Genomic DNA, 23,321 nt, shown 5'->3' with positions numbered 1-23,321 from the left:
CCCATCAATATCTCACAAAGTTGAAATAGAAAGAGCCCATCGCATCTACTCGGGACCTGGAACTAGTAATGCTTCAGACAGACCCGAGGACACTGATCTTCAAGGTCCACCGATACAACGACCACCAAGCCATTCTACAAGGAGCCAGAGCAGCAGAGTTCATTCACCATGACGGTACGGTTCTGCGGTTTTTCTACAGCACACACACCTCTCAACGCTGCAAATTCTTCAACGAGGTCGGGAACAAACTCAGACTGAGAGGCATCCAGTCATTCCTCACCTATCCAGCAACGCTCCGGGCCACACACAGGGGAGAGTGTCTGTCATTCACCACAGCACAAGACGTCGAGGAGTTTGTGGCATCACTGGGCGAGGACAACCACGAGCACTGCAGTGAGCACCACGCCACTGGTCCTGTTGTGAGGAGGAAGACTCAACAACGGGGCCATGCAAGCACCGGGGAACCTATGGATTAAGTGAACTGGTCAATATACTTTTTCCACAACTCCAAGGAGTTTTGAGGAACATTTGATCTAATTAACTTTACTTGTGATCATTATGAACTTCGACAACGGAGCACCAGCAAGCTAGCTAGCGAGATAACTAGCTTTCCAGCTAGCTGGGTGATTGGGAAAGTAACGTTACAGCTAATAACGTTAGCAGCTAGCTAAGTAAGTCATCATCACAACTGTTAGCTAGCTAACCAATTATCTCTTCAGTAGTGTTCAGTATAACCTACATGTTGTTGAAAGTTTATTTAGCTTCTATAAACTAAAATTGTATTTTACAACTTAGTTACGTTTACAATGTCGTGTGATAACTTTGTCTGGTGGTAGCTGGCTAGCTAACTCGTCTCATGTTGCTATGACAACAACTGCGTAGCTAGAGAAGTCAACTATCGCCACTGAATTATTTAGCAAGTTAACGTAAACTCACTCACTTTTGTACATTGCCTTGGTCCGTACAATTGACCTTATTTTAGCGCCCCAAAAACGTAATACTTCCTGATCAACTGTAATGTCAATACCATTGTAAAGCACAATTTCTTCCCTTTCCAACAGAATTCATGCCGAGACCTCCACGCTGCCCGTTTCTGCATGATTGAAGAAGGCAATGAGCTCCTTCGGGTCTTTTTGAAAATGGCGGGTGGGGAAGCGAAACTAATGCGTGGTAGTGAGAAGGAGAGGAGATGTGTGGGAAAACGTCTTTTTTTCACTCAAACTGTCCAACTTATCACCTTATCGCCTCTAAAATGTAAATAAAACACTATAAAGAGTTTATATAATGTGTCATTACATACCTATTTGAAGGTTTGTGTCGAATTTGAATCGGGTTTTTAGGGCGGTGCTAAAGTGATCTTCAGAAGTAGACAGCGGCTTTGAGAGTGACGATCGACGATCGCTTACAGTGATGATGCAAAAAAATAACTAGGTATCCCCCCCCTTAACTCATGAGAGAAGTGCTACACCTGGTAGAGAGAGATTGTAAGATAGAAATAGTTGCTTTATGCGTGCTGTACGTTACGACATGACACGTCACGATGTAACGGAGGGTCCGTTTTTTCAACTTTTTTCCAATACTATAGAGCCATTACCATGTCGATCAACGCTTGAATAGAAACGTAGTTCACACCCCAGATTTGGAAGTCAACACAGCCGCTACAGTCCCATTAGTTTTCTTTGCAGCCTCGTTTGAATGTCGCGTGTGCGCACATTTGTACGGAATGCGGTGAGTTTACGTTAGTTCTCCATGTTTGTGCTACGTTAAGACTTAATCATTCAGTCAATTGAGCATTTCTTGTCATTCTCATATCTCCATGTGCCAGTTAATGCAAGATATTTAGGAAATGGAGTGAGAAATTCTGGGGAGGGTTTTAGTGATAGACACCGTTGCGTTCAGTCACAGGTCTAACATTGAGTGGAGAGGGCAGACTGTTGTGTCCTAACCTGTCAGGGAGGGGAGGGATTTTTTGTTTCAATTTTTCTGATACATTTTGCAGGGTTATTGGGGTGGAATGGCAATTTGAAGGGTTTTGTAATTTTATCAAACAATGGATATGTTTATGTTTTTTTCTGGAATATCTGGTTTGCAATTATTTAGTTGACAAGTGAATAGTCATTTTCTAGCTATCATAAGTTACTTTTCTCCCCTTTTATCCATCAAACGGGTATTCAAATCACCACAGATGGATCATGGCAAATTTAGTGGTAATGTCCTGTAATCTGAAGGGTTCTAGTTAGCCAAATTAGATAATTAAATGTCTTGACGTATTACATAGGAATAAAGTCGACATTGCTCTATTGCAAAATACATATTTTAGAGGGTGATGTCCATAAAAATAATCAAAATCTAAAGGGGTGCTTTTTTTTTTTACATAAACGCAATCTACCCCGTACAATTGAAAAACAATGATAAACAGGGCAGATTTACTTACATATGTTCCACTCTGTACGGAAGGAAAATAGCAGTTGTATCTATTTATGCTCCTAACTCATGACAAAGATTTTCTCCCTTCTGTAACCAGTAGCCTGATCAATTTATCGGATTATATGCTTATTATTGGAACTGACATGAATGCTATTATTGATTATAAGATTATCTGGACCTTCTCATAGCTCATCACAAGTGAATGCTTCCAATGCACTTAAACCATTTCTTAAAGATCTTAATGACTGCTGGAGATTTCATAATCCCACAACTAAGGACTATACATGCTTTTCTGCTAGATTTAAGACTTTCTCGAGAATTGACTATGTTTTAACATCTACTGATATTACAGGTATGGAATTTATAAAAACATTATCGTCCATTCTCTGATCATAATCCCATTCAAGATGCCGTCGCCTCGCTTCAAGTCCTTAGGAAACTATGCAGTCATTTTTAAAAATATATTATTTCTTACATTGTTAGCCAAGAAAATCTTAAGTGTTATTACATATGGCCGGGAAGAACTATTGGATATAAGAGCGACATCAACTTATCAACATTACGACCAGGAATACGACTTTCCCGAAGCGGATCCTTTGTTCGGACCTCCACCCTGAACATTGGATCTAATCCCAGAGGCCGACCCAAAACAACGTCGTCGCCACAGGAGAGGCAGACGGAGCGGCCTACTGGTCAGACTCAGAAGGCGAGCACACCACCCACCACTTCCGAGCAAATTAGTTGCCAATGTCCAGTCTCTAGACAACAAAGTGGACGAAATTAGAGCACAAGTTGCCTTCCAGAGAGACAGAGATTGTAACATTCTCTGTTTCACGGAAACATGGCTCACTCGGGATATGTTGTCAGAGTCGGTACAGCCCCCGGGTTTCTTCATGCGTCGCCCTGACAGAAACAAACATCTCTCTGGTAAGAAGAAGGGCGGGGGTGTATGCCTCATGATTAACGACTCTTGGTGTAATAATGACAACATACAGGAACTCAAGTCCTTTTGTTCACCTGACCTAGAATTCCTGACAATCAAATGCCGACCGCATTATCTCCCAAGAGAATTCTCTTCGATTATAGTCACAGCTGTGTATCCCCCCCCCCCCCAAGCAGATACCTCGACGGCCCTGAAATAACTTCACTGGACTCTATGTAAACTAGAAACCACATATCCTAGGCTGCATTTATTGTAGCTGGGGATTGTAACAAAGCTAATGGAGTCGCAATTCAACGGCCCAGACACGAGACGTATGTGGCAGGGTCTACAGGCAATTACAGACTACAAAAAGCAAACCAGCCACGTCACGAACACCGACGTCTTGCTTCCAGACAAGCTAAACACCTTTGTTGCCCGCTCTGAGGATAATACAGTGCCACCGATGCAGCCCGCTACTAAGGACTGTGGGACCCCCCTCTCCTTCTACGTGGCCGATGTGAGTAAGACATTTAAAACGTGTTAACCCTCGCAAGGCTGCTGGTCCAGACGGCATCCCTAGCCGTAGCGTCCCTAGCGTTCTCAGAGCATGCGCAGACCAGCTGGCTGGTGTGTTTACGGACATATTCAATCGCTCCCTATCCCAGTCTGCTGTCCCCACATGCTTCAAGATGGCCACCATTGTCCCTGTACCAAAGAAGGCAAAGATAACTGAACTAAATGACTATCATCCCGAAGCAACCACTTCTGTCATCATGAAGTGCTTTGAGAGACTAGTCAAGGATCATATTGTCCACAGACGATGCAATTCGCCATCACACTGCACATGGCCCATGTAAGAATGCTGTTCATTGACTACAGCTCAGCATTCAACACCATGGTACCCTCCAAGCTCATCATTAAGCTTAAGGCTCTGGGTCTCAACCTCGCAAACTAACTGCCCTCCAGGACACCTACAGCACCCAATGTCACAGGAAGGCCAAAAAGATCATCAAGGACAACAACCACCGAGCCACTGCCTGTTCACCCCGCTATCATCCAGAAGGCGAGGTCAGTACAGGTGCATCAAAGCTGGGACCGAGAGACTGAATAACAGCTTCTATCTCTAGGCCATCAGACTGTTAAACAGCCATCACTAACATAGAGAGGCTGCTGCCAACATACAGACCCAAATCACTGGCCACTTTAATAAAGGTATCACTAGTCACTTTAACAACTTCTTATGGCTGCAATCCCGTTAACGGGATGATATGACAACAGCCAGTGAAAGTGCAGGGCGCCAAATTCAAACATCAGAAATATCATAATTAAAATTCCTCAAACATACATGTATCTTATACCATTTTAAAGGTAATCTTGTTGTTAATCCCACCAAAGTGTCCGATTTCAAATAGGCTTTACAGCGAAAGCACCACAAACAATTATGTTAGGTCACCGCAAAATCACAGAAAAACACAGCTATTTTTCCAGCCAAAGACAGGAGTCACAAAAATCAGAAATAGAGATAAAATTCATCACTAACCTTTGATGATCTTCATCAGATGACACTCATAGGACTTCATGTTACACAATACATATATGTTTTGTTCGATTAAGTTCCTATTTATATCCAAAAACCTCAGTTTACATTGGCGCCATGTTCAGAACTGCCTCCAAAATATCCAGAGAAATTGCAGAGACCCACGTCAAATAACATAAATACTCATCATAAACTTTGAAAGATACATGTTTTACATAGAATTAAAGATACACTTGTTCCTAATGCAACCGCTGTGTCAGATTTCAAAAATCTTTATGGCAAAAGCACAATATTCAATAATCTGAGAACAGCGTTCAGCCACAAAAGGAAGCCATACAGTTACCCGCCAAATTGTGCAGTCAACAAAACTCATAAAAAGCATTATAAATCTTCACTTACCTTTGCTGATCTTCGTCGGAATGCACTCCCAGGAATCCCACTTCCACAAGAAATGTTCGTTTTGTTCGGTAATGTCCAAATAGCTACTTTTGTTAGCGCGTTTAGTACACAAATCCAAACGCTCGTGCAGGTCCAGGCAAACGTCGGACGAAAACTTCAAAAAGTTATATTACAGGTCGAATAAACTTGTCAAACTAAGTATAGAATTAATCTTTCGGATGTTGTTATCATAAATATTCAATAACGTTCCAACCGGAGAATTCCTTTGTGTCTATAGGAGTAATGGAACGCAAGTCGATATCATGTGGAATGCGCGTGACCAGGACCTGGCTCTCTGCCATACCACTGACTCAAACAGCTCCCATCCGGCTCAACATCACAGTAGAAGCTTCATTCAACATTCTACAGACTGTTGACATCTAGTGAAAGCCGTAGGAAGTGCATACAGATCCATATCCCACTGGGATTTCAATAGGCGATGATTTGAAAATTGACCAACCTCAGATGTCTCACTTCCTGATTGGATTTCTTCTCAGGTTTTTGCCTGCCATATGAGTTCTGTTATACTCACAGACATAATTCAAACAGTTTTAGAAACTTCAGATTGTTTTATATCCAATACTAATAATAATATGCATATATTAGCAACTATGACTGAGGAGCAGGCCATTTACTCTGGGCACCTCTGTGCACCTTTCATCCAAGCTACTCAATACTGCCCCTGCAGCCATAAGAAGTTAAATAATGCCACTTTAACCATGTTTACATATCCTACATTACTCATCTCATATGTACAGTTGAAGTTGGAAGTTTACATACACTTAGATTGGAGTCATTAAAACTTGTTTTTCAACCACTCCACAACTTTCTTGTTAACAAACTATAGTTTTGGAAAGTCGGTTAGGACATCTACTTTGTGCTTGACACAAGAAATTTTACCAACAATTGTTTACAGACAGATTATTTCACTTATAGTTCCCTGTATCACAATACCAGTGGGTCAGAAGTTAACATACACTAAGTTGACTGTACCTTTAAACAGCTTGGAAAATTCCAGAAAATTATGTCACGGCTTTAGAAGCTTCTGATAGGCTAATTGACATAATTTGAGTCAATTGGAGGTGTACCTGTGGATGTATTTCAAGGCCTACCTTCAAACTCAGTGCCTCTTTGTTTGACATCATGGGAAAATCAAAAGAATTCAGCCAAGACCTCAGAAAAATATTTTTAGACCTCCACAAGTCTGGTTCATCCTTGGGAGTAATTTCCAAACAACTGAAGGTACCACGTTCATCTGTACAAACAATAGTACGCAAGTATAAACACCATGGGACCACGCAGCCGTCATATCGCTCAGGAAGGAGACGCATTCTGTCTCCTAGAGATGAACGTACTTTTATGCGAAAAGTGCAAATCAATCCCAGAACAACAGCAAAGGACCCTGTGAAGATGCTGGAAGAAACGGGTACAAAAGTATCTATATCCACAGTAAAACATGTCCTATATCGACATAACCAGAAAGGCCGCTCAGCAAGGAAGAAGCCATTGCTCCAAAACCGCCATAAAAAAGCCAGACTACGGTTTGCAACTGCACATGGGGACAAAGATTGTACTTTTTGGAGAAATGTCCTCTGGTCTGATGAAACAAAAATACAACTGCTTGGCCATAATGACCATCGTTATGTTCGGAGGAAAAAGCGGGAGGCTTGCAAGCCAAAGAACACTATTCCAACCGTGAAGCACGGAGGTGGCAGCATCATGTTGTGGGGGTGCTGTGCTGCAGGAGGGACTGGTGCACTTCACAAAATAGATGGCATCTTGAGGAAGGAAAATTATGAGGATATATTGAAGCAACATCTCAATACATCAGTCAGGAAGTTAAAGCTTGGTCGCAAATGGTTCTTCCAAATGGACAACGACCCCAAGCATACTTCCAAATTTGTGGCAAAATGACTTAAGGAAAATAAAATCATGGTATTGGAGTGGCCATCACAAAGCCCTGACCTCAATCCTATAGAAAATTTGTAGGCAGAACTGAAAAAGAGTGTGCGAGCAAGGAGGCCTAGAAACCTGACTCAGTTACAACAGCTCTGTCAGGAGGAATGGGCCAAAATTCACCAAACTTATTCTGGGAAGCTTGTGGAAAGCTACCCGAAACGTTTGACCCAAGTTAAACAATTTAAAGGCAATGCTACCAAATACTAATTGAGTGTATGTAAACTTCTGACCCACTGGGAATGTGATGAAATAAATAAAAGCTGAAATAAATGATTCTCTCTAGTATTATTCTGACATTTCACATTCTTAAAATAAAGTGGTGATCCTAACTAACCTAAGACAGGGCATTTTTACTAGGATTAAATGTCAGGAATTGTGAAAAACTGAGTTTAAATGTATTTGGCTAAGGCGTTTGTAAACTTCCGACTTCAAATGTATTTCATACCATCTATTGCATCTTGCCTATGCGGCACGGCCATCGCTCATCCATATATTTATATGTATATATTCTTATTCCATCCCTTTATTACATTTGTGTGTACAATGTAGTTGTTGTGAATTTGTTAGATTACTTGTTAGATATTACTGCACTGTCAGAACTAGAAGCACAAGCATTTCACAACACTCGCATTTACATCCGCTAACCATGTGTATGTGACAAATACAATTTTATTTGATTTCTTTATACATTTCAAATCTTCCCAATGAAAAAGCGTGCACTGAGATGGAGGTTGTCACGCCCTGGCCTTAGTTATCTTTGTTTTCTTTATTATTTTAGTTAGGTCAGGGTGTGACATGGGGGATGTATGTGTTTTGTATTGTCTAGGGTTTTTTTATGTTTATGGGGCAGTGTCTAGTCTAGGGGATTGTATGTCTATGGTTGCCTAGATTGGTTCTCAATTAGAGACAGCTGTCTATCGTTGTCTCTGATTGGGAGCCATATTTAGGCAGCCATAGTCATTAGGTAATTTGTGGGTGATTGTCTATGTCTATGTGTAAATTGCCAGTGTCTGCACTTATTTGTTTTGTATAGCTTCACGTTTGTTGTTTTGTAGTTTTGTTTAAGTGTTCTTCAGTACGTCGCTTAAATAAATAGATTATGTATTCACTTCACGCTGCGCCTTGGTCCTCTTCTCTTTCACGTTACGACGATCGTGACAGAGGTTTAATAATACTTTCCTACACAACTCTGACTTCATCTTTCAGTTTAGATCCAATGTAAAATAGTTTTGAGAAATAAGGAGGACTCAACTATGGTATGGTTAGCTGTTAAAGGTTTCATAAGAGGAAACACTACACATTTTTCCTCTAATTTACAGAAAATCAGTGAATTGGAAAATCATTGTAAAATGCAGGAAGACTCTCTTAAAAATAACTATTCAACAGAGAGAGAAATTGAGCTAAGAACAATTACACAGGAACTTAATGACCTGTTGCGACGTAGAGCAGAATTCATTATGTAAAGGGTGCGACAAAAACACTATTTTCAAGGGAATAGTTGAGCCACTTACTGTCACTTCAGATTAAACATGCTGAAACAAGATTAATACAGTTGATCAGATCTACTAGGGGATTGAAATCTGGATCCTACAGAAATAAATACAACTTTTAGAGCATATTATTCAGATTTATATAGTTCATCACACAGCTTTGATACTTCTGCTTGTCGGCAGTTCCTGGAGAACCTTACGTTGCCCAAACATTCTCAAGAATAAATCATTTTAATAGAGGAACCTGTCACTTTATCTGAACTGAAAGCTGCTCTTTTAAATAAGATAGATAAAAATTGCCTGGTATTGATGGAATACCTCCTGAACTCATTCTCAACTGTTGGGATGAGCTAGGAGCAGTTATTCTTCAATCTCTTAACATTGCTATTGAAAAAAGACAATTCCACAGAAACATCAATACAGCTATTATATCCCTAAGAAAGGAAAAGACCTCACAAATTGTGCTAATTTTCGGCCAATCAGTTTAATGGGAACATAAATGAAGATGTATGCCAAAGTTCTAGTCAAGAGATAGTTATTAACAAGCTCATACATCCTGAACAAACAGGGTTTATTAAGGATCGTCAGGCAGCCGATAACGTGTGCTGCCTGATTCATGTGCTTGCTGAGGCTTCCTATCTGGATACCCCGTGTGCTGTGCTATCATTAGATGCAGAGAAGCCTTTGACTGCTTAGAGTGGGAATATCTATGGCTTGTTCTGGAACATTTTGGTTTTGGGACCAGATTTATACAAATGTTTCGCACCATGTATCTGAATCATTATTCTATTATATCTACTGGCACTACCCATTCTAATCCATTTATCATACAACGACGACGTAAACAAGGCTGTCCCGCCTCCACTATGCTATTTGCTCACTCTTGAACCGCTGGCACAAAGCATACGTCAACATTAGGATTCCTCACATATCAAAATCAAACAAACTGAACAAGCAATTTCTCTGTATGCAGATGACATACTGCTCTACGTCGCAAACGCTCAGAAATCCCTCCAGCCAATAATGTCTATTTTCAGATCAACTGGTCTAAATCAGCTCTACTACCTCTTAACTCAGCTATGGGAAGCGTGCAACTACCACCCATGATCCCAGTGAAGAAACAAATCACATACTTAGGCATTACCATATCCCCATCTATTCACACTACTAGCAGGAAGAACTACTTAGAAACCTTTCAAAAGATCCAAAAATACATAAAAAGATGGTCTGATATGGCCACTTCTTTGCATGCTAGAATCTCAATTATCAAAATGAATGTCCTTCCTCATATCAATTTTATGAGTTCTATGTTACCACTGCCTTCTCCTATAGACCATTGGTCTAAACTTTACTCTGTCATAAAGAAGTTCATTTGGGGGAGAAAGTGACCACAGATTAAATATGCAACACTACAGAGAACAAAAGCATTAGGTGGACTTTCAGTTCCAAATAATTTTCTTCTATCATTCCAAATTCATTTCCTGAAAACCTGGATAAACCCAGAGGCTTTCGTTCCTTGGCGTGCTATTGGCGTCAATAGTTTCACCAATTACATTACAAGATGTATTATTTTCTGGATTGACTCCTAGAAAATGTGCATTATTGTTTGGAATGGTTTTCTCACAGACACGGGAGAGAAGCTTACCATTGAGAGCGTAGGCATCGAGAGGTGAATTAAGTGGAACAGTGTCCAGGCCCAACTGGTTGACAACACCTCGGTCCAAAAAGCTCTCGTCGGCACCTGAATCTATAAGAGCAGCGAGAGGAAAAGCATGACTCTGCCACACAAGGTTGGCCTCAAACAGTGGTCTGGGAGAAGATGGGCAGGCGATTTGACCCAATAGTATTTTCCCCATATCGCCTGAGCCTCTTCTAACTGGATGCAGGGAACAAGTGGAAACCAGGTGACCAACCTGGCCACAGTATAGACAGCTCCTAGTATCGACACGCCGCTGCCTCTCCTCCGGAGATAGACGGGTCATGCCGAGCTGCATGGGTTCCGGTTCAGAACATGCCTGGGGTTGGGATACAGTCAGAGGAAAATAACTAGGCACTGAAGCAGATGTTAAGGAACTTGCAACCTTAACTACTCTCTCCCTCCGCCGCTCCCGGAGATGGTTGTCAATGCGGATAGTGAGAGAAATTAGTTAATCGAGATCAAGCTCCTCCCTGGACACCAACTCGTCCTTTAGGGTCTCAGTGAGTGAGTTCCGGAATGCTCCTTGAAGAGCCTCCTCATCCCAGCCGCTCCCTGCTGCGAGGGTGCTGAATTCACATGCCATTTCAGCAACACTCTGGGAGCCTTGATGGAGGGACAGGAGTCGTTTAGCAGCGTACTTTCCACAAACCGTGTGGTCTAAAACCTTTCTCATCTCCTCCGCGAATCTACTATAGGAGAAGCAAATGGGTGACTGTCTCTCCCACACAGCAGTGACCCAGGAAAGTGCTGCTCCACAGAGGCAACTAGTCAAAAACTAAATCTTGGCTCATTCACGAGAATAATACTAGTGAACATTGTACCAAAAAGGCTCTGCAGGTTCCGAGATTACCATCGTAGCGCTCTGGAGTAGGAACAAACGGCTCCCGGGGCGGAGAGGAGGGACAGGTTGTGAGCTTTGGGCGAAGGTTTGACTCTGTAGGACAGACAGGTTCCGTGAAAACTCATTGATAGTCTCCAGAAGGGTTTTAAGAGCTTGGTCATGTTGATTGAGGGTAAACAGGTCTGGAGGGGAATCCAAGGGAGTGGTGGTATGGTGAGTCCAGAACAGGGTAGCACGGTGGTGAGATGTGGAACAGGAGACAGGAGCCAGAGTCAGGGCGGCAAAACTGCAGTGAGGATAAACAGCGTCAAGCAGGGAAACAGACACAGCAGGGTAACAGGGTCTTGAATAATAATAATGGCTAGAAGCATAAACTAACTGAGCAGAGATTACGATCTGGCAGAGTGGAAGAACTGAGTATTTGTAGAGGTCTTGATAATGGAACGAGTTGTAGCTGGTAGGGATCTGCTCTGACTCCAGCACACCTGTCTCCAACCACACAATCACACACAAACAGAAAGGGGGGGGGGGGGGGGGGGGGTGGCAGGAGCAGATGTGACAGGACCAAGGTGTCCACTCTGGACACATGGAAAAAAGCAACAGTTGACATTTCTGAACACTTAACCAACGGGCCTTTACATCCATGAATGTGTATCAGTAATTTGTGACTATTTCTGAGGCTATATGATATATTGTTCAGCAGATTTACTATGTAATGTTAATTTATTTGTTTTTATCCCATGATTTATTTTACATGCTATCAGATTGCCGGTGAGGGGTGGGAGGGATTTTATACATTATAAATTAATCATGTGTATGAATCCTATGAATTGAAATAATAAAAACTAGAAAGTAAATGCTATAAATAATTTCAAATTCCTTATATTATGCAAACCAGATGGCACAATTGTCTTGTTTTTAAAATTTATGGATAGGTATGGGCACACTCCAACACTCAGACATAATTTACAAACAAAGCATTAGTGTTTAGTGAGTCCACCAGATTAGAGGCAGTAGAGATGACCAGTGTTGGCTTGATAAGTGCATGAATTGGACCATTTTCCTGTCCTGCTAAGCAGTCAAAATGTAACTAGTACTTTTGGGTGTCAGGGAAAATGTATGGGAGTAGAAAGTATATATTTTCTTGAGGAATGTAGTGGAGTAAAAGTAGGCTTGAAAGTTGTCAAAAATATAAATAGTAAAATAAAGTACAGATACTCAAAAAAACGATTTAAGTAGTACTTCAAATTATTTTCGCTTAGTTTCTTTATACCACTGACTGTGGGAAGGTCAACATTTTTAAATGGTAATTACTTCTACTTGACATTATCATTCACCTGAAGACAGGACAAGACGTGATTTTGTTTTTTGCTAACATATGATGGGGGTTCCCTGGGTCGCCGGTTTGCCTGAGCGGGGATCCATGAGCAAGAAAAGTTTTAAAAAATCCCTGCATTATAACATGAATAAATCAACAGAGAGGAAGACCCTGTTTGAATACTCTTAAAAAGCAGGCCTCATCACTCCTTTCCTTTATCTGAAATAAGGATGGGTCGAAGCTATAGAGGTATGGCTCGGGAAAATGTCCCCTTTATCACACAATATGAAATGTCTATACTAAAATCAACATTCAAGATCTTCAAGTTTATATCAGAAAGTTGGTTTTAGGGATGCAGTCAGCCTCTAGTAACGTGTCTGGGTACCAGTCTTTTTTGCTAACATTCTGATATGTGACAAAAGACAGGAGCGGCAGGGAGTGTAACGTAATAAATGAACAGATGGCAACCAGGCTAAGCCTCTAGCGCTGTAAATTCTTCACCACAGGTGTGATCTGGGAAAACCAGAATTTAAATGTCGCGTAAATTCTTCAAATTCTGCATTACCTGTTATGTTACCCGAGTAGGTCCACGAGCGATTACCACAGATGGAAGTGGCCAACACCCGCGCTATGTTAATCTGCTTCTTTATTGGACAACCCACTGACGACATAACCCCGCCAAACTCGAACATGAACAAAACCTCCACTGCATCTATTTGAGCACCTTGATCAGAGAGAGATTCAATCAGGCATGGCAAATCAACACGTTTCGGCTTGTTTCTTTTGAATGACGACATTTTTTACAACTAGCATCTCAGTAGTTTGAAATGGATTATCAGCGCTGTATTACCTCATGTCCTTTGATAATACTTTGCCTTTTTAATCTGGTGAGTAGCCTAGCCAACCGTATGTTTTACTGATGCGATTGGGTTTAGTTTATGTAGACCTACTGTAATTGTATTTTTAATGAGGAGGATGATGAGACCTAGACAATTATGATGACTTCATGTTTATGATTATTGTTTTAGACGATGATGGTGGTTTATTATCATTTGTTATTATGATTATTGTTTTAGACGATGATGGTGGTTTATTATCATTTGTTATTATGATTGTTGTTATTGGTGTTTTTATTTGTGTTTAAAATAAATATTTTATAGTTACAATTACAGTAGTCTGTCACATTTGACATTGTTATAAATTGCAGTGTAACCATTATTCTTAAATGTAACACTAGTCTCTCTTGGTTGATACATGTTTTAATAATGGAAAATAGCCTGCAGGTAAGTGAACAAGAAAGAAATGACTAGGTAGCCACTGCTCTTACAGGAACAGAAACCTTTTTAACCATAACCCCAGCGAGGCCTGATGGTAATTGGTCCTATACTGCCAGTAAAAAGTCATTCTGGTATTGTACATAGTTATATGTAGAGCAGGTCATCCACTGCAATCAAGAATCCTCTCATAACATGTTAGTTAACATGAGGGGGTTAGTTTATTGACTGTTTATAAAGCTTATCAATCTGAAAGAACTGTTCATATAAGAGTTTAGATTGTTAAGCACAAAATAACAACGACACAAACAACTTAACTTATGACAGCACTATTATTGATTTGGCCTAATGTTGTTTTGATTGCCAGTAGCCTACAGCCATAATAAGCTTAATATGTGACAACATGAACTTGAATGTGGAGCTCAAGTTGACCCTTTGGAATTTGTCCACTTAGTCAAACAATCTTTCCCAATAGGGAGATAATACTATACTATTACTACAAATAATAATAATAACTAGTATTATAATACTATTCATTTTTTTGTTTTGTATAATTGTTTTTACCAATAATTTGTTGGTTTGTTTGTGTGGGTGGTTTTGCCAGGTATTTGTTGGTACATTCTGTCACATTGGTCACTGTTTTCTGAACTGGATACTGCTCTGTGGTTTTGAGAGGAACTGTAGGTGTCCTGTAGATAAGTGTGAGGTGGCCTTGGCATTTCCATCGTGCAATCGTGCATGCAATGTTCGTCATAGCTGACGTTCACTCTGGGAACTGAAATATCCTGTTGTTGCGAAATAAAATAATGATTATTCTAATGAAAAATATTCTCCCTCTCTCTCTCTCTCTCTCTCTCTCTCTCAGGTTTGCTCTGTGTTGTTGTCTAGCTGTCCTCGTACCTGTGACTCAGGTAAAGTAATCAGCTTCCCCCCTGATCTAGAGTGTAAAAATGTGGTGAAAGATTATACTTGTCTCACAGTAGTTACGTGTCCATCTAATTGGCAACATATCTTCATGCGAATATTCTGAAATCCACATAAAAACAACATGCGCATTTTCCCACCTGAGATGTTTCCATCAAATTGACCAGTTGCGGATAAAAGGCTGTGCGTGATGACGCGATGCATATAAACATTACTTTTGTGGTTAAATTCTCATGTACCAAATAAAGAATACAAGTTAAATGGGTTTCCATCGAATTTTCAACTCTACTATTGGTTTTGTAAAAATAAATGACTGATGGTTTTGTTAAAAAAAATTTTTTGCCTTATATTGCAAATATATAGGCCTAAAACCGAGACAATAAAAATACACAGTGGCAGAATAAATTCAACCACACATTTGTTTCCTTCCAAAACCGGAAAGTCCACAAAACAAATTGCATGTACAAACAGTTACATGACCTGCAGCATGGTCAATCAATGTAATGTTTCAAGCATTTTCGGAATACTAAGGAACTATTGATTTAGAACCACCGAGTTCAGTCGCAAAGAAAACAGGAGCTGCCTCCACTATTCCAGAACCATTTCAACTTCAACATTTCAACGTCATCTAATTACCAATGCTTAGTCTAATACAGTGAAAACTAAAACATACCAAAAACGATTTAGTCCAATCAACGTAAGATTCATATGATGTGGCTGTCCATGGTACTGATTTCTGTGTGCAAATATGTGTGTGCGTGCAAGTAGAAAAAAACATGTTGACTCACTCTACTTGTAGAGAAACGCCAACGCCATCCTTCTCTTTCATGTTGACTAAACGGTCTATGACTCTGTCATACAGTACACGCGTTTTAGTTTTGTTGTCCTAGGCTACCTGGCTAAAATACTTGCTCGCCTAACTTACTTTCATAGGAAAGATAAGCCAGGCCAGGTAGTTATTAACATTAGCATACTACATCCACTGTAACTACATGTTGAACTTCCATCCTCTCAGTCCAGGGGCACAATGTATGAATTTATGGTTGGATCAGAATCGCCATTATAATCATTTGATAAGTACAGCCACAAGTCCACAGAAGAACAAATCATTGTGTGACTCCTAAGTTTACTTCCATATGATGGTTATGCACGTTACTCGCATAAAAAGGTTGGATGGAAACGTGGTTACTGATACATGGTGAATTTACTTCATGCTTTCATTATGTAAAATCTTTTTTAACCATTCAGTAATTGAAAATTGATTCAACACTGTCAGAAACTGCCACTTCAGAGCCTGTGATGAAACGTCATGGCACAGGAAGTAGCTGAGCACATGCAGGTAACTGCCAAAATAAAGGAAACACCAACATAAAGCGTTTTAAGGGTGTTGGGCCACCACCAGCCCCAAGACAGCTTCAATCTACCTTGGCATAGATTTTAAAAGGGTCTGGAACTCTATTGGAAGGATGCGACACCATTCTTCCACGAGAAATTCCATAATTTGGTGTTTTGTTGATGGGGGTGTAAAACGCTGTCTCATCCCATAATCAAATCAAATTTTATTGGTCACATACACATATTTAGCAGATATTATTGAAGGTGTAGCGAAATGCTTGCGTTTCTAGCTCCTGCAGTGCAGTAATATCTAACAATTCACAACAATACACACAGATCTAAAAGTAAAATAATGGAATTAAGAAATATATAAAAATTAGGACGAGCAATGTCGGAGTCCGGAGTATAAATATATATATATGATGTGATGGAATGTATATTATGGACAGTATGTGGAAATAATATTTTGTGTATCTGTAGAATACGTAGAGTAGAATAGTACATACAGCAATAGTTGAATAGGATGGCATTGACTAGAATACAGTATATAAACACATATGAAATTAGTAATACAGCATGTAAACATTATTAAAGTGACCAGTGATTCCATGTCTATGTACATAGGGCAGCAGCCTCTAAGGTGCAGGGTTGAGTAACCGGGTGGTTGCCGGCAAGTGACTAAGTTCAGAGCAGGGTACTGTGTGGAGGCCGGCTAGTGAAGCCTATTTAACAGTCTGGTGGCCTTGAGATTGAAAAAACCCCGCTTCTGTCTCTTGGTCCCAGTTTTGATGCAAGTAAACCCCCTATGCTCCTTTGAGACCCCGCTTTCAAAGTCACTGAGATCTCTTCTTCTAGCCATGGTAGCCAAAATAATGGTCAACTGGGCATTTTTATACATGACCCTAAGCATGATGGGATGTTAACTGATTAATTAACTCAGGAACCACACCTGTGTGGAAGCACCTGCTTTCAATACACTTTGTATCCCTCATTTACTCAAGTGTTTCCTTTATTTTAGCAGTTACCTGTAGTTTTCTGTGGTTTTCGTGGCATGTCATACTCTTTTTGGTCAGATGTGTGAATGTTTTATATACTGTATACACTAGATGACTGACATTGGTTTGGATGTTGGAATAATTTTGGATAAACTTGCAAAGGTAACCAACTTTTCTGTCGCCGGCCCTGTTTGTTTACTGTCTAACAGAGACCAATTTAAGTACTTACTCTTCAACTTCCTTTTTCGTCCTATGTTGTTGCACAAACCATAAAACACTCCCTTATGACACAGCTGCAATATGTAACTTTTTGGGCGACCACAACAAATTCACATAGAGTGTGAGTTATAGATCTGTCATTCTCATTGACAGCAAGTCTAAGAAGAGCTGGTCATGGGTGCACCTCAGCCACGCTCAAGGTACTAAATGATATCATAACCGCCATCGATAAAAGACAGTACTGTGCAGCCGTCTTCATCGACCTGGCCAATGCTTTCGACTCTGTCAATCACTGTATTCTTATCGGCAGATTCAATAGCCTTTGTTTCTCAAATGACTGCCTCGCCTGGTTCACCAACTACTTCGCAGACAGAGTTCAGTGTGTCAAATCTGAGGGCCTGTTGTCCGGACCTCTGGCAGTCTCTATGGGGGTACCACAGGGTTCAATTCTCGGGCCGACTCTTTTCTCTGTATATATCAATGATGTCGCTCTTGCTGCGGGTGATTCCCTGATCCACCTCTATGCAGACGACACCATTCTGTATACTTCTGGCCCTTCTTTGGACACTGTGTTAACTAACCTCCAAACGAGCTTCAATGCCATACAACACTCCTTCCGTGGCCTCCAACTGCTCTTAAACGCTAGTAAAACCAAATGCATGCTTTTCAACCGTTCGCTGCCCGCACCCACCCGCCGACTAGCATCACTACTCTGGACGGTTCTGACCTAGAATACGTGGACAACTACAAATACCTAGGTGTCTGGCTAGACGGTAAACTCTCCTTCCAGACTCATCAAACATCTCCAATCCAAAATCAAATCTAGAATCAGATTTGTATTTCGCAACAAAGCCTCCTTCACTCAAACTTACTCTAGTAAAACTGACTATCCTACCGATCCTCGACTTCGTATCCAGTCATCTACAAAATAGCTTCCAATACTCTACTCAGCAAACTGGATGCAGTCTATCACAGTGCCATCCGTTTTGTTACCAAAGCCCCTTATACCACCCACCACTGCGACCTGTATGCTCTAGTCGGATGGCCCTCGCTACATATTCGTTGCCAGACCCACTGGCTCCAGGTCATCTATAAGTCTATGCTAGGTAAAGCTCCGCCTTATCTCAGCTCACTGGTCACGATAACAACACCCATCCGTAGCACGAGCTCCAGCAGGTATATCTCACTGGTCATCCCCAAAGCCGCCAACACCTCCTTTGGCCGCCTTTCCTTCCAGTTCTCTGCTGCCAGTCACTGGAACGAATTGCAAAAATCGCTGAAGCTGGAGACCTACATTGCCCTCACTAACTTTAAACATCAGCTATCTGAGCAGCTAACCGATCGCTGCAGCTGTACATAGTCCATCTGTAAATAGCCCACCCAATCTACCTACCTCATCCCCATATTGTTTTTATTTACTTTTTTGCTCTTTTGCACACAAGTATTTCTACTTGCACATCATCATCTGCTCATCTATCCCTCCAGTGTTAATCTGCTAAATTGTAATTACTTTGCTACTATGGCCTATTTATTGCCTTACCTCCTCACGCCATTTGCACACACTGTATATAGACTTTCTTTTTTTTCTATTGTGTTATTGACTGTACGTTTGTTTATTCCATGTGTAACTCTGTGCTGTTGTTTGTGTCACACTGCTTTGCTTTATCTTGGCCAGGTCGCAGTTGTAAATGAGAACTTGTTCTCAACTAGCTTACCTGGTCAAATAAAGGTGAAATAAAAGTGGTAGATCTGTTCTATCTACGCCATTTCTATGCTTCCCGTTATTAAGTTTTGTTTTTGCGTCTTTTACTTTCGGTATTGTACACCAGCTTCAAACAGATAAAAATACAATATTTTGGGTTATTGAAAATATATTTCACAGCGGTTTAGATGGTACAATGATTCTCTACACTTTACTTGATTGTTTTGTCACAAACTGAAATTAGGCAAACTATTATAATTTTAGCAACCAGGAACTGGAAGAGCGATGTCTGCATATTGCATCTTTAAAAGGAAAGATTGGTTGTGGTTTGCAGGCAACTTCACATTCAGAACAGTCTTTGGGGAATAATTTATCTTCCATTCCTGGATCTTAACATCAGTGAACCCATTGTACTTACTAAAGTGACAATGCATTGAGAGAGAGAAAGAGTTAGGGAAGGAATGAGTGTGTAATCAGGATGCTGATACATTATGTGAACACCTCTCTGTCATTTGTGTTTGTAGGCTTCATCATTAACAAGTGTAAGTGTGTCCCTTGTCCCGATGGCTACTACTGGTACAAGCTTAATGGCCGTCCTAAGTGTGACTTCTGTACTGAAGCCTGCTCAGGTAACTTTTAGAGTTAGGCATTACCTTGTGTTAGTTCATTCCTCTACACAATAGACATCATAACCATAATTTGTAGTTTAACTCAAGGTAACAATAGTTTCATATAAAATGCTGTCGTTATTTTACTTTAGTTGAATAGAGTGGATAAACATATTCAGAGCAAATGTCTCATTGATAATTTGTGTGTTTGTGTGTCTTGTCTTTGTTGGTGGGCAAAGTTGATCGGCACTTGACACAGGTGAAGGAATGCCACCGGGACTCAAACCGTGAGTGCCACTGTGACAGGGGCTTTTTCTGTGCCAGCACTGCCCAATATACCTGCAGGAGGTGTAAACCGTGCGTGTCTGGCACCTTCTCCAACACAGCAAACCTAGCCATGTCCTGCAAACCCCACACAGTGTGAGTCCACAGCTACAGAACACTGGTACTGGGCACCACATGCACTGTACTGATTCACATGTTGTCTACCTATAAATATCTCAAATATGATGCTGTAGCTCCTTTTACTGGATTTGAGTCATTTGAAACTAACAATTGTAACCAAGGCCTACTTTTACAGTAAATGAAATGATTATTAGTACTAGTAGTATCGAACACTGTACTTTCTCATTTATATAAACAAGTTATCTCCTGGCTTCTCTCCTACCAGTTGTGGCCATAAGGGAATGACCATGGTAACAGAGGGCACTGCCTCTCAGGATCGTGTGTGTGCCCAGACTTCCCCCGCCTCCCCTACAACTACTGCACCTCCACCTGCTCATAGCTCAAAGATGTCCCTTCGTTCTGCTATATCCAGTGGGGTCAGCACCAACAGAGAACTCCTCATCACGAGATCCGCATCTCAACTGGTTTTGTCTCCTGAGGGTATGGCTCTTAGAAAAGCTTTCTCATACTTGAGTGAAATCCAAGCATTTCCTGCTCTGTCCCCTGGAGCGTTTTAACAAGCTTCACCAGTCAAGTACTAGAGGTCTTGTTGTCCCGTGACGTCACCCTGCCATTTAATCACACATGTTGTCTATTTATTCCAGACTATCCTACAGCCCCAATGTACAAATCTGTAGACCGTTCATCAGCCGTTCTCATCAGGTCCTCTCTGTTCCAAGCCAGGAGAGACCCCTCCATCTCCCTCCCAACAAAGCTCACCACCAGGAGAAAGCCCTGCAAGGTGGACAGTGACACCTCACCTGCAGAGTCTGCCTCTGCACCCCCCCTTACCACAAAAGACAATGGTATAGTTCTCAAAAGACTAGAGTATCCCCTATCTCAATTTCTACTAGATGTGACAATTCATCATTCTTTCAGAAATTAATTTGTAGTTGGTGTAGTCCCTTAAATGATCTGTTATATTCAGTGAAAGTAACATAACACTGACAGGTTCACCACTACAGCCTGCTTCTGTCTCTCTGTTCACCCCAGACTCACCTCATCTCCCAGTCCCAGCCTCTAGACAGAGCCCTCCCAGTCTCCCTTTGCTGCTGCTGATAGTTGGGCTCCTAGGGGTCACTCTGCTGCTGGTTGGTTACTTTGTGGGGTGTAGGAGGAGGTCACTGGAGTCCATGCACAAGTGGAAAGGTGAGAGAGTAAAGTGGTTAGATAACAAACACATATGCAGTGGTGCATGGAATTTTTATATAAGACACAGTAAGTAAATAAATACACTAGCAACAATTATTGACAAAGCGAACACTAACACCACCTATACTCCCCTGCAGGGGGAGACAGTGAAACATTGTGTGTATACATACGTGGAAAAACAATGTATTTTGATTACTATTATACTCAGTCTAAGACTTGACCACTTATAAAGATAATTTTGATTCCTTTAGGTCCAATATTTGGGAAATATGTGAGTACAGTACTTATTCTCTATTTGCATAAAGTTTAAATCAAACTACTGTCTATTGTTGCTAGAAGTATAAATGTTGACTTCTCTACCTTGGGACGACCAGATTTGTAAGGAAAGTCTAAGAGGGAGCTATAAAGCGTGGGAGTGCCAGCCTTGTCCTGCTGCCCTACAGACGGCTTCCTATAAGCAGGCCAAGCTGCCACAGGAGAGAATCCCACACCTGGAGGCCCAGAATCTTCTGGGGAGGGAGACTGGGGGAGATCCTAGACGGGAGGCTACAGGGTCGCAACCTCCAGGGGGCATGCAGAATGTCTCAGTAGACCCCTCTGGAGGAGAAAACATTAGCAACATAGTGGGTAGGTGTAGTGCATCACTCTGCACTGTTACTGATTTATTAAATGCATGAATGTCATATTATTACACTGTATCTTATGTTTGTGTGATGTGCAGACACATTTGGAGAGACATATTTTCTGCTACATTGTCCAATAACTAGGGCCTAGAGCCCTCAAACTCAACTCTGGACCTCAAAACGCTGGAACTTTTTTTCATAGTTGCCCTTTAATCAGGGATTGATTTAGACCTGAGACACCAGGTGGATGCAATTCATTATCAGGTAGAATAGAAAACCAGCAGGCTCGGACCTCGTAGGGTAAGAGTTGATTACCCCTGGCCTATAGGGCCGGGAAAACTCAGGTCTGGAAAAATGTGACTCCATGTTCTGCGCAAGGAAGTGAGTTTTTTTTCCACATGCGTCCGAGTTCACATTACCCTTTCCAGTTATTTTCTTTGGGCGTGAGTTGAGACATACTTCTTCTAGTTTGAACTTCCTGTTAATGTTTCCCTGCCAAGAAACAGTAGCACCAGTGCAGTGCATACTTTAAATCAAGGTCAGAGGTTAATTTAGTGAGGATACAGGAAGCCAGAATCATGCATACAAAAACAGAAGCATATGCTGCTGAGTGATGCCAGCTTTTCACTTCCTCTCTGTCATATTGTTAATTTATTACACTACTAAGTCCACCAGGTTTTACATCAGCATTTACTGTGCATAATATATATGAATTTGTGTCACCTGTTTCAATAGTTTAATCTAATAATGTTTGTGCTTGTTGGTGTTTGATTCAGGGTCCATATACATCTACTCTCCAGGGACAGTTGTCCTGGGATCCAACAAATCAGAGAGGGAGGGGGATCAAGGGGAGAGTAGAGGAGAGGGCTGTCCCCTCACCAGCAAGCCCCAGCAGGAGTCCTCCTACCCCCTCCCTTGGGGCTCCGCTCTGGGGCCAGAGAGAATGAGTACGCCGAAAGATACCTGCAAAGAGCTGAGCTACCCTGTCCCAGCCACCAGCAATTGAAAACTAGAAAAAAATGGAAATTGAGGATTCATTTAGGGAAGAGTGTGAGGGGGAGGAAGTTCAGTCAATATCATACGATCTCTGGGAGAGTGGAGACTGAATATTATTTGCTACTGTAAAGACAGACTGAATTGCAAAATCCACAGGGGTCTATGGGCCTTCTATTATTAAAGAGTGACAACTTGTTTGAACTGTATGTTATGGTCTTACTTCACAGCAGCAGTACTGGGACAGTACCTAAGAGAGGAATGTGTGTTCTGTTTGATATGCGGTGATGACGCTGTGAGTTGGAGTTTCCCATGCTAGGGTACATGTTCACAATGGCGCCAGACAGTGTGAGAGCTGCCCTCAGCGTTCTGCTCAAATTAAACTGTATCAACCACAGAAACCATAAAGACAAGCACTTCA

The 23,321-nt window shown here is 41.3% G+C and overlaps 1 protein-coding gene across 4 annotated transcripts; it reads left to right on the top strand.

The window, feature by feature from the left end:
- Positions 1 to 1,616: 1,616 nt before the first annotated feature.
- On the top strand, positions 1,617 to 23,104 carry LOC139555397 (tumor necrosis factor receptor superfamily member 8). Of its 4 annotated transcripts, none has more exons than XM_071369160.1 (10): positions 1,617 to 1,728; positions 14,771 to 14,816; positions 19,605 to 19,709; positions 19,928 to 20,108; positions 20,359 to 20,573; positions 20,813 to 20,938; positions 21,126 to 21,281; positions 21,536 to 21,555; positions 21,659 to 21,911; positions 22,684 to 23,104. In XM_071369160.1, exons 1-10 carry the CDS (start codon positions 1,696 to 1,698, stop codon positions 22,911 to 22,913), a joined length of 1,365 nt encoding a protein of 454 aa, XP_071225261.1. In that variant the 5' UTR covers positions 1,617 to 1,695; the 3' UTR covers positions 22,914 to 23,104. The 4 variants fall into 4 exon arrangements, with proteins under 4 accessions (XP_071225261.1, XP_071225256.1, XP_071225260.1 ...); XM_071369155.1 differs by having other exon boundaries at positions 20,738 to 20,938; XM_071369159.1 differs by lacking the exon at positions 1,617 to 1,728 and adding an exon at positions 13,353 to 13,518.
- The last annotated feature ends 217 nt before the right edge of the window (positions 23,105 to 23,321 follow it).

The sequence above is a fragment of the Salvelinus alpinus genome, chromosome 2 (genome assembly GCF_045679555.1).
Source record: "Salvelinus alpinus chromosome 2, SLU_Salpinus.1, whole genome shotgun sequence".
NCBI classification, from domain to species: domain Eukaryota; kingdom Metazoa; phylum Chordata; class Actinopteri; order Salmoniformes; family Salmonidae; genus Salvelinus; species Salvelinus alpinus.
This window is presented reverse-complemented; position numbering and strand designations above follow the sequence as displayed.